Source organism: Gossypium hirsutum, chromosome A10, assembly GCF_007990345.1.
Source record: "Gossypium hirsutum isolate 1008001.06 chromosome A10, Gossypium_hirsutum_v2.1, whole genome shotgun sequence".
NCBI classification, from domain to species: Eukaryota; Viridiplantae; Streptophyta; class Magnoliopsida; order Malvales; family Malvaceae; genus Gossypium; species Gossypium hirsutum.
The window spans coordinates 19,658,155-19,671,484 of NC_053433.1; the positions used below are offsets into that span (position 1 = coordinate 19,658,155).

The 13,330-nt window shown below is 30.7% G+C and overlaps 1 protein-coding gene across 1 annotated transcript; it reads right to left on the bottom strand.

Moving 5' to 3' along the window:
• Window positions 1–355: 355 nt before the first annotated feature.
• LOC107895783 (probable methyltransferase TCM_000336) lies at window positions 356–2,149 on the bottom strand (the record flags this gene model as incomplete). The annotated part of the gene is made up of 4 exons (XM_016821008.2): window positions 356–903; window positions 976–1,248; window positions 1,460–1,864; window positions 1,940–2,149. Coding segments are annotated over 4 exons (1,224 nt in total), but the record flags the coding sequence as incomplete, so codon positions are not given.
• Window positions 2,150–13,330: the final 11,181 nt, after the last annotated feature.

Here is a 13,330-nt window from a genome sequence, read left to right on the forward strand (position 1 = left end):
AGAGAGACTAAAAAATCAGTTGCATCTAAATTTCTTAGTTGTTACAGGGTTTTTGTTGTACTTAATTGAAGTTTGAAACATAATAAATACAACAAAAGTGATGGAGTTTAAATTCAAGTTTAATGTAATATATCTAACATTATGAATTTTTTAATACTTTTTATTTTTAAAAAATTAATTAATTTTTAACATGATATACACGTGGACTTCTAAGTCGGTTGTCATGTAGAAAAGTTAATTAACTTTTAACCTTTTCATCTATTTTAGGTTGATTTTATAAACAATACAAGTTTAAGAACTACATATGCAAAAAATTAAATAAAAGGATAAAATGATTTTTTTATAACGTTTAAAGAGTCAAATAAGTTATTATGTCATTTCTTTTCGATTTGTCTATAATACTTGAGGCGAAAATAAAAGAGAGACTAAAATATCAGTTACATCTAAGTTGTTACATTGTTACAGGGTTTTTGTTGTACTTGATTGAAGTTTGAAACTTAATAACTATAACAAAACTGATGGGGTTTAAAATCAAGTTTAATGTAATATATCTAATATGATACCATATCATAATTTCTTAAGAACAAGAAGAAAAGTGATGGGTTTAATTTCTTGTTTAGCCATTTCTTGATCTATCATTTTCCCATAATTGTTAAACAAGGCATCTAAGTTGATCCCATTTCCAAAATGGTTGTAAAGCATGGATTCTTGGATTGCCCTCACTGTCATGGCCACTGCTGTGCCGTAGCTCTCTCCCCTCTGAACTTCTCGCTCAATCTCAAACATCTCTACCCTTTCCAATTCGAAGGAACCTTCTCTTCTCACTTCTTCTTCTATTTCATTTCTTGATGCTGCATAAAAATGGACATCATAACAATCTAGCTTTTCCTCTTCAATTTCTCCCTGCAAAAACACGTGGAAACATGTCAACCAAGGAGTATATCCATATGTGAATTATACTAAACAATGCGGGACCTGAGAAACTGATATGGCCAGGCATCTTGACAGAATTTCCCAAAAGAAAGAATTGCCTCTATCAACATGATCATGGCCTATTCTTCCCAAAATAATGAGCACCATTCTCCCTCCTGTGACAAGCTCCTCTGATCGTGATTTCAGGAACAATGAAAAATCGTCCTGGAACTGGTTCCAGTACGCTCGGGACACACTTGGAGGAGTCGATTCCGATATGTAAACGTTCCCTCTGTTGATAGACTTGCCATGCTCATTGTAAAGAGATGGGGGAACCTGCATGGCATGCATATAATCATTAATTCAACAAATTATTGTCTGTTGTTTTGTTGTTGCTGTATGCATATAATGCTTGTTATAGCTATCAATTACGATAAATATTGGTGATAAATAATAATATTGACCAGAAAAAAACAACCAAAGCCGCCAAAATAAAGCAACCCCCAATTTAACTAAAAAACTTTAAAAGTGTAGATTGTAATTAAACCTTGGAGAGCCAGTGCAAACTGTAAGAAGAATAGATGAAGTGCAAGCAATTGTTTGGGAATAGTCTGCCATAAAATGAACCAGGGTAACCTGCTATGAAAATAGCCGGGCACCTTTCAGTTTTGTCTTTTTTAAGGTCCCTATAGAAATCAGGCAAGGTCTTAAAAACCGAATTGAAGTCATTTGTTGGAAGATCATTGAGGAAAACTCGAAACTCTGGTAAGGGACGAAAAGCCTTATGGCAACATCCTTCAACGGCTTCGACAATGTCTTTGATGAGGGACAATGAGTTGGGTCCTGAAGAGCATCCTAAATCAGCTATCCCTAAGCTCTTGGCTGTTACTTCATGGTAGACCTGTTGTATAGTTTCTATGGTTATATGTTTCATCATGTCTGAAGCCTTTTTCTGTTGAACAAAAAAAACCAGTCAAGATCATAGCACAAAGAAAATAGTGAGAAAAGATGCAAGGGGAGGACAGACCTGGAGAGAAGAATTCTGGGCATAACTAGTCTTGCCCACTCCTCCACTCATATGAAACACTCTCTCTACATCCATGTTAGAAAAGCAAGCTCTTGCAGCTGAGATTCTACTTGGTCCCCTTTTAAAGCCAAAATTTAATGATAAAAGCAGTTTATTATTCGGGGTTATTTTGAAGTATTCAATTTGTTTTAGATTGTTTAAAGTTGAATTTTTTAAGCGTTAGGGGGTGTTAAAGGATACAACCTAGAATTTGATGTTATTTAGGTTGTTATTTTAACATAAGTTGAATTCACTTAATTTGAAATTTGAATGATTAATACAATACGAAAATTTAAGTTTTATATTTACAAATTTTTAAGTTTGATAAGTATTTTTTATTTTTTTTAAAATAACATTTAAATTGTTTAATAGATTTCAAGTTGATTCGTTTTGAATGGAGAGATTTTCTTTATTTAAACAGTTAAAGTGAGACTGAACAAGATTAAAAATTATTTTAAAAAGATGAGTATGGAGCAATTGTAGTATATGTCTACTTCATCGTGCTCGACTTCATGTTTGAAATTATACTAACCTTTTAAAATGACAAAAATGTAAATAAATCTTATATGATCAACCTCAAAATATTTAAGTAAGATATTCTTAAATTAGTATATCATGTTTGTGTCAAATGCATGTTGAAAGTATTAGAGATATTAAAGTTTTAACATTCATAGTGTAGCATGTTGGTGGTCAGAGTAGAGCATGCCAATAGTAAAGTGATGTAATTTTGACAATATTTGTCTTTACCTTATTTCATTATCATCTCTAATTAGTTCAAGTCAGGAAGTAGTTAACCACAATTAATTTGTTAATAGATTATCAATGTAAAAATCAAAATTAGTTAAAATACTGTCATATAATTAGCTCAATAATTATGTATCTTTCAAGTCTTCGATATAATTAGATTAATCAAGTTCAATACAATATAAAAAGTTTCTACTTCATGATTTTCTTAGTTTCTAGCTGCAATGATATTCATTATCAATTTATAAATTCATACATTGAGCATATATCAAATAAAAACCAGTAAAAGTATTATAAAGACTCTTATACAAATAGACAAATTGCAATTCGCTTCTTCTACTAAGAAAATAAGCAAATTAATTTCTATACATTATATTAAAGAGCAAATTGGTCATTTTTGTTAAAAATTTTATTCATTTTATTGTTAAAAACTAGAATGGTTGGCATAATAATCAAACAATTACACTTGAACTTTTAACAATAGAAATAGATGAAAATTTTAATAGAATGACTAATTTACTTTTTGATATAGTGTACAGTAACTAATTTACTCATTTTTTGAGTAGATGAAACAAAATATAATTCGACTTTTGATATAAATATTTTCATGGTACTTTAACACAATGATTTCATTTGTATTATTAATTTATATATTACTTATCATGGTTGTTCAAGTTACATTTACCCATGGTGGAAAGGCCCCTACTGAAAGCAAAACCTATCTTAGATGATGTTAGTGCTCCTATTGGTTTTCGATGGGACATCCATTCAAAGTGTTTAATGAGTAAAAGGAAAGCTTAATTTGCATGTAAAAAAAAGAATCAAAGTCATACACTTCTGCTTTGTATGCCTCACAAAATCCATGGACCCCCAATTCAGAAAAAAAGAAGGTTGGTTATCTTGGGTGTGTTATGAATTCCTCTACCAAAAAGGGTTAAGTTGGCTCAATTATATGTCATTTTAAAATGCCAATACGACTTTCACGTTGTTGGCCACAAGAACGGTCGGTATTTTAATTTACTTACAAGTGAATGGGTGACGAGAGTTTGTGCAGCATTCGAAGCCTTGATGACGACGACTGTCATATATTTTTTGGTTAAGTGCTGTCTTGTCTTTGGTTATGAATTGATTTCAGCTTTTTCATTGTCTCACCAAAGCAAGTTAAGAGTTTATCAAATCAAAGTGGGAGTTCTCTTTAGTTGGGTGTAGGGATTCATTCTTGGCCCGTACAAGAGTTGGATAACTGTCAGTCAGGCAAGGGATTGACTAATGTCACTCACCCAGCTGGCTATAAGTTAGCAGGGATTCAACCGAATTTTTTATTTATTTATAAATTTGGATATTATATGTTGAGATTTAAATATTTCAATTATTATCTAAAATGGATTCAGAATAAATGTAGATATTAACAATTAAATATTTATTATTCATATCCTTTTTATTTGTAAATTTGGATATCCAAATCCATATTATATGTTTTACTTTTAAAATTTTTATTTAAAAAATGCTTTTTACACTTGCTAAATTCAAATATTTGAATATTTGAAAAATAATTTAATTAATTTAAATTCAGATAATAATACAAATGGAATCAAATTTTAAAACAAATTTAAATTTAAATATTACAAATATTTAAACTGCTGCCATCTCTAGCTAGCCATAACATAGATCCATAATAAGTAATGGGATAAGACCCAAAGTAAAATAAAAAGAAAAAACCTTAGGCAAATTAGAAAGTCACTTGTCAATAAGGTTATCGGTAGCATGTCGAATCAGTATTATTTTGCTTTGGTATTAGTAAATGTTCCAATTTTTACTCTTGAATTGTACATTGCAATATGAGTTTTAACAAGTTCTTTTTTACAGTCAAAAGTATTTTGTTATGTTGAGGATTTTAAATTGTAATTTCTAGGCAGAATAATTATTGTACAAATAGAATTCGATCTTGGTTTATTTTGACATTTCATAGAGAGATTATTTTTGTATTTAAGGTATCTGGAAAGATTAAATGTAAACAATTAGAAATCATTGAGGCTGTAATTCTCTAAGTGTTTGATAGATTAAGTTTAAATCATGTGCTATATTAAAAAGATTGTTTAATAGATTTATTTTTTAAATTAAGTTTTAAAGAAATAACATTCTTTAATTCGAGTTGTGTTGACAAATTTCATCTCTCACTATTCTTAACTCTTTACTTAGTTAACATATGACAGTTTTATCAAAACTTTAACAAACGAAAATTGAACTACTTTTTCAATATATATTGATATTAATATATTTTAGTATATTTATCAATATTTTTATATGTTCATATTTTAATCTCTAGCTTTTAAATAAAAAATTATTATTTATACATGCAAATATACTTTAATTATGTATATGTAAATCTGTTTATACGCAAATATAACAACTGAAGTTGCAAACATAAATTTTAAATTCGGGTTAATTCCACTAAATGCTCCTAAGTCATCATTTAAATTTTAAATTCGTCTCTAAATTTCATATTAGATCCTTCCGTCAGTCTAACCATCAATTTATACATTAAATGTCAAATTATATTTACTATGAACCATATTTAAAATAAGTAGATCAAACAAATATGTGTACACTTATCACATTGACAACTTGAATTGACATGTAAAAGGAGCTGATGGTGTTATTAAAATTTAGGAGGGGTATTTTTTAACTAATTAAATTCAAGTCATACATGTAGCATATACATACAAATTTGCAATTTAATCCATATAACTTTAAATATAATCCACATTAAATTTTAGTTGCTATTTAACACCTAGGCTAATGACTAGGTTCACGGAAGGACTTGATAAATATGATACATATACTTTAAGAACTCAATTAGAATGCTTTTAAGTTTAGCGATTAATTTAAAAATTGAGACATAGTTTGAGGATATTTGGTTCAATTAATCCTTTAAATTGTTAATTAAGTTTAATAACTTAAGTTGAGTATGGAAAGTCACCCGATAATTGAATTTAAGTGTAATTCCTTATAATTTTACATGTGTAGCATGATTGAGTAACCATTGAATTTAGTATAGTTAGAGCATTCAATTACTTGCTTTAATTCTTATGAAGGGGTTGAGAATGGAGAGAATTACATGGGTATTTAACTATGATGAGTTTCCTACTTTTTTTTAATATGTAATTATACTGTGCAGGTAAACATGTTTAGAGAATTAGACTTACATGCAAATTATACAAAAAGCTGTAATTATTGGATTTTCTTATAATTACTCCATGATGTTCAAATACACAGTTATATATCAAGAAAGATGAGGGACAGTTGCCTTTACTGACCTGTTGGACAGGCACTGCCTTAAGGACTCTCTCTACAATTTTGCCTTTTGTTTTTTGATATTTTTTTTATCAACTTAAACATGGAAGCATAATCGTTTCTTGTATTACAAACACACTACTCAAATGTGATCCAATCAAATTCACCCAGAACTACAACAACGGTGAAATTAATCCAATTTGGGCTACTCCTTGTCTCTTTCCTCGAATATTTATTATAAATACAACGAATGTAATAGTATGATTACAATAAAATATAGGAAGGGTAAAATGATTGTGTTGCCAAAGATTCAAAGGGGTCAGTAATGGTCCATTAAAACCAGTAGGGAGCATATGCACCGCACAAAGAGGAGCACAAATGACCAATTGATCTAAGGACCCATTTCTATGTCACTTTAGCTTTTGCCTTTTTTTATAGGCTTTTAGTTTTTCTTGCAAGCTTTTTTAATTATTATTTTTTCCATCTGCCAATCCCATTCGCATATGCAGTAGTATATAATGCGTTAGGCAATCATGTCATTCAGTGTCCTAATTTTCTCTTTTGCTTCCTTCTCCCTCTCCGTCACCACATTTTCGTTTTCACGTTTTGTAACACCTTATATATGATTTAGACATTATAGTCCAATCTTGAGGAATTACATACACTTATTTTAAAATTAGAAATTAAAATTAAAAAAATGTAACATAAAACAAAAATTGGTAATGATATTTCTAGTTTTTAGGAAAAAAAATATATTAAATAAATTCATTTGAATTGCAAAAAACATTTATAAAGTTACTTAGTTTTGTAACAGAATTCTTAAGTTAAACAGAGTTTCAAAAATCGTATTTTGATTTTAAAATTCAACGCATTGCAGTTTGGAATAAAATATCCTAAATACGATAAAGCAATTCTTAATGACAAATAAAAAACCCAAACAATTAACAGTCCCCAAAAAGTCCAAAACAGTCCAAATGAAAATAATATTTTAACTTAATCTAATTTTAAAATAGAAATTAACTTGAGCTCCTGCTACGTCGATTCGTCCTAAGTTTGTTTGTTACCTGAGAGGAAAACAAACAAAGAGTAAGCTTATGAGCTTAATGTGTAACACATCCTAAGCAACAGATCGAATACACATAAATTAACATATACATTTATAGATGCATGATCAGACACAGAATCAGATGTATTTTCATATTTAGATACAGAAGCATAATCAGATATGTAATCAGATGAATATTCAGATCATACTGCCATTCGCTACACACCATTTCCGTCCATCCCTGCACACTAAATAGGGTATTAAATACCCATCCAACCCCACACCAATAAGTGAGTGTATGTCACTTTCTAGAAAAATGCAGTCAAGTTGCCAGAACAGATACGTGGTCAAGCTACTAGAACAAATATATGTGGTTTAAACCACCAGATAAGGCCGATTATTAAATTACTAACACTTCCTCCTCTAAATTATATTCTCACTGTAACACCCATACCCGTATCCATTACCGGAATAGGGTACGAGGCATTACCGAAGTTTACTGAACATTTTCAGATAATTCTGAGTCATTTATTATTCATATTTTGAAAATAATCATAACATCTCTCTATTGGGCCCTCGAAGCCCAAAACATACATTAGAAACCAACCAGAATAAAATCGGGATCATAAAAAAAAATTCACAAAATCTTAAATTGTATTTTCATCTAAGTACTTACCATTTCAATGCTCCTTATAATTAAACATGTTACCATTCAATCAATAGCTTGGCACTTGTCTAAGCATCAAACAACAACATTGTTAGTATACTTGCACAAATTTCATATAAATTCAACATTGATATACCTATTTTCTCAACATATCACACTTGAGTTTAATAATAGTCTCAACTTACATATTTTCCTTGTATCAACATATCAAAGATAATTATATATGTACATATCACAAAATATATTATTCTCTTACTGTTTCTTCATAAGCATATATCATTCATTTCGTTATATCAATATTTCATGCACCATCATTTCCTTATATCTTATGTATATTTATTTCGGTAATAGTTCGTATTAAACTTAACATAAATTAAATTCCATGTACCTATACTTATTTCATTTATCTATCTTCTTAATTATTTCATACAACTATTTTGTACATATATTTCCATATGACCAATTCCTGTAAACATTTCACACAACCATTTTGTATAACCAATTCATATAACCATTTGTCATCTGGTACATATTACCTGAATATTAGTTGTTCAATAGATATCTTAGCGTCTCTCTTCCACGATCTTACTTATCTTCGACATGATGCCATAGTATCTTTCAACTATGATTTTACTCGTTTTCTGTCATGTTGTCATGGTATCTTTCAACCATGGTCTTATTCATTTTCCCGTCATGTTGCCATGGTATCTTTCAACCATGGTCTTATTCATTTCATGTCACGTTGTCATGGTATCTTTCAACCATGGTTTTACACATTTCATATCATGTTTCCATGGTATCTTTCAACCATGGTCTTACACATTTCATATCAGGTTGCCATGGTATCTTTCAACCATGGTCTTACACATTTCATTTCAAAGAGCACACTCCCGCGAACCTCATCCTTATAGTGGGATTACCAGTCCAGGCTAAATCCCCTGCAACGATAATTACTCTAATGAGCTTGGATCTGAATTACCAGTCCAGGCTAAATTCAGACCTTAATTCGGATTACCCTCTAGGCTAAATCCATTTTCCACATATTCTTCGGGAGGGCTATATCAGGATAGGATCACCCGTCCGGGCTAGATCCTTTTTACCGTCAATTCCTTTTCAGAGATCTATCGAATTTTTCTTTCATTCAACCGAGATTTTTTTTCCCTTTTTTTATCGAATATATCAATGTTTTATCAATTTTCATATAATGAACATTCAAATCATATTCATATCAAAAATATACATTTCAAGCATTTAAAAATATAATTCAAGTTACACAAACTTACCTAGCGAAATTGCAACAATACCAAGATTCAGGGGCATTTTGGTAATTTACCATTTTCTCGATTTTCACTCGATCTTAAATTGAAGATTTCATTCAATTTATTAATTTAGATAATAAAACAATTCATTACCTTCAATTTGGTCATCTTTGACATTTTTACAAAATTGCCCCCTGAAGTTTTACTTTTATTCAATTTAGTCCTTAAGCCTAAAACATGCAAATTAGCCATGCTAGTTGGATATTCATATATATTTTCCTCCTCATCCTCTCCATTCGACATCCTTAATGTATATAACACACTTGTAAGTGACATCATCTATAATTTTTATTATTTACTTTTATGAATATTCAAACTGTCCATCTGTGTCATAGTCACTAAATTATTTATATATAGAGCTATAGAACTCCAAATTAAGATCCACTAATTTTCCCTGAAACTAGAATCATATATCTTCTTACTGTAAAATTTTCAGAATTTTTGGTTTAGCCAATAAGTACAGTTTATTCTTTAAAGTTACCCCTGTTCTGCTGTCTGACAGTTCTGATCCTTCTTCACTAAAAATTAATTATCTCCTCGTACAGAATTCGAATGATATTCCCGTTTATTTCTCTTGAAAATAGACTCATTCAGGAAATAGACTGATTCAGGAAACTTTCTCCCACATTTGAATTACCGAGACAAGAACTTTATGCGAGAATGGAAGCCCTAAAGGGAGAATTAGAAATTTTTCTGATAGGGGATCAAAGCGGTTTTCCTTGGAGATGGAAATTGGCTGATATTATGACGATACTAGGTAGCATAGATATCATTATGGGAGAAGTGGATCATTGAAATGATAATTTATACGCTAACCTAGCCTCCTCCGTCCCTCGGGACCAATAAGGGGTAGTACAAGAATATTCACCTGTTGTCCATCGGCTACGCCTTTCGGCCTGATCTTAGGCCCTGACTCACCCTCCATGGACGAACCTTGCGGAAGAACCCTTGGGTTTTCGGTGCATTAGATTCTCACCAATGTTTGCGTTACTCAAGCCGATATAAAATAAAAATTCCAATGGCTTTTGCTACTCTAACTGTCCCAACCACGATTTTTCCTTTTTTCTAGGCATTTCATTTCGCCTTGAAATAAGAAATTGTATGGACGGAGAAGGCTAGGTTAGCCGAAAGATGGTTATCGGTTTACGGACACAAGGTGCCCCTGCTTTTTCAGGGTAATAAGGGTAGAGAAAATGCCCTGAGCCAATGTTAAAGTACCAGGCGCTACGGCGCTAAAGTAACCCATGCTATACTCCCAGGAAAAGCTCGAACGACCTTCAAAAAAAGGGTACCTGTACCCAAAACTGACACAGGTGGGTAGGTAGAGAATACCTAGGTGATTGACCTCTATCAATAAACTCGCTAAAGAACCGAACCAGAGAATACTTATGTAACACCCCCTACCCGTATCCATTTCCAGAATAGGGTACGAGGCATTACCGGAGTTTACTGAACATTTTCAGATAATTCTGAGTCATTTATTATTCAGATTTTGAAAATAATCATAACGTCTCTCTATTGGGCCCTCGAAGCCCCAAACATACACTAGAAACCAAATGGAATTAAATCAAGATTATAAAAAAAAATTCGCAAAATCTTAAATTTTATTTTCATCTAAGTACTTACCATTTCAATGCTTCTTGTAATTAAACATATTACCATTCAATCAATAGCTTGTCCTTTGTCTAAGTGTCAAGCCACATCATTGTTAGTATACTTGCATATATTTCATATAAATTCAACATCGATATACTTATTTTCTCGACATGTCACATTTGAGTTTAATAATTGTCTTTACTTACATAATTTCCTTGTATCAACGTATCAAAGATAATCATATATGTACATGTCATTAAACATATTAATTCTATTACCGTTTCTTTATAAGTATATATCAATCGTTTCATTATATCAATATTTCATGTTTCATCATTTCCATATATTTTAAGTATATTTATTCCGGTAAAGTTTATATCAAACTTAACATAAATTATATTCCATGTACTTATTCTTATTTTGTTTATCTATCTTCATAATTATTTCATACAACTATTTTGTACATATATTTCCATATGACCAGTTCTTGTAAACATTTCACACAACCATTTCATGTAACCATTCGTCATCTAATACGTATTACCTGAATATCAATTGTTCAATAGATATCACAGTGTCTCCCATCCACGGTCTTATTTATCTTTGACATGATGCCATAGTGTCTTTCAACTATGGTCTTACTCATTTTCTGTCATGTTGCCATGGTATCTTTCAACCATGGTCTTATTCTTTTCATGTCACGTTGCCACGGTATCTTTCAACCATGGTCTTATTCATTTCCCGTCATGTTGCCATGGTATCTTTCAACCATGGTCTTATTCGTTTCATATCACGTTGCCATGGTATCTTTCAACCATGGTCTTACACATTTCATATCAGAGAGCACACTCCCGCGAACCTCATCCTTACAGTGGGATTACCAGTCCAGGCTAAATCCCCTGTAATATAAACTCATAGAGTATTGTCGGGATTACCAGTCCAGGCTAAATCCCCTGCAACGATAATTACTCTAATGAGCTTGGATCTGAATTACCAGTCTAGGCTAAATTCAGACCCTAATTCGGATTACCCGTCCGGGCTAAATCCATTTTCCACATATTCTTCGGGAGGGCTATATCAGGATAGGATCACCCGTCCGGGCTAGATCCTTTTTACCGTCAATTCATTTTCAGAGATCCATCGAATTTTCCTTTCATTCAACCGGGATTTTTTCCCATCAAATATGTCAATGTTTCATAAATTTCATATAATGAACATTCAAATCATATTCATATCAAAAACATGCATTTCAAGCATTTAAGAATATAATTCAAGTTACACGAACTTACCTCATTGCTTGTTTGTGTTTATAATTTCATTAATCCGATATCTTTTCTTTTCCACGATCAAGTCTCATATTTGAGCCGTCTGGATCTTTATAAATAAATTTGATCATCATTTTCATTCATTTCATATTCTAATAGGAAAAGTTACCATTTTGCCCCTAAACTTTTAATTAATGACGATTTCATCCTTAGGGGTAGGAAAATAAAATTCTTGCAATTTAATCCTTATTTCCAGCTATTATTCTCATACATATTGATAACAATCCATGAAGTCTATAAAATATCAGAATTTTTCCATAATTTCAACACTTTTCAATTTAATCCCTAAAACATGTTTTCCCCCTATCTTGAACTAAATTAATAATTTTATTCAATTTTGTAATTTAAATAATAAAATTAATCCATTTCATGCAATTTGGTCATTTTTTGGCATTTTTACAAAATTACCCATAAAGTTTTACTTTTATTCAATTTAGTCCTTAAGCCTAAAACATGCAAATTAGTCATGCTTGCTGAATATTCATATATATTTTCCTCCTCCTCTCCATTCCACATCCTTAAATTTATATAATATGCTTATAAGTAACATTATCAATAATTTCACTATTTACTTATATGTATATTCAAAGCTGTCCATTTGAGTCATAGTCACTAAATTATTTATTTCTTGAGTTAAAGAAGTCAAAATTAAGATCTATAAATTTTATCTAAAACTAGACTCACATATATTCTTACCATAAAATTTTCAGAATTTTTGGTTTATCCAATTAGCACAGTTTATTCATTAAAGTCACCCCTGTTCTGCTGTCTGATAGTTCTGACCCTTCTTCACTAAAAATTAATTATCTCCTTGTACAGAATTAAAATGATGTTCTAGTTTGTTTCTAATAAAATTAGACTCATTCAGGATTCTATACATATAAATATAAGCCCCTAATTATTTTTATTCATTTTTTTATGAATTTTAAAAGTCTAAACAGGGGAACCCGAATTCATTCTGACCTTGTCTCACAAAATTAATTATATCTCAAAATTTAAAAATCCATTGCTTACAATGTTTCTTCTATGAGAACCTAGACTCAATAAGCTTTAATCCCATATTTTTTTAATCTTCTAATTCAATTTCTAAAATTTATGGTGATTTTTCAAAGTTAGAATACTGCTGCTGTCTAGAACTGTTTTAGTGCAAGATATTAATTACCATGTTAATAACACCCTTATTTTCTTTCTCTACACTATTTCTCTTCACTTTCTCTTATTTTCTCTTCATTAACATATCAAGAACATAGGACCATATGTAAGGAAACTCTACATTAACATCAATCCCAAGCTTTTTTCAATAATGTCAAACTTAAAAATATATTGAAATCATGATGTTCTTACCTTGTTCTATTGATTCCA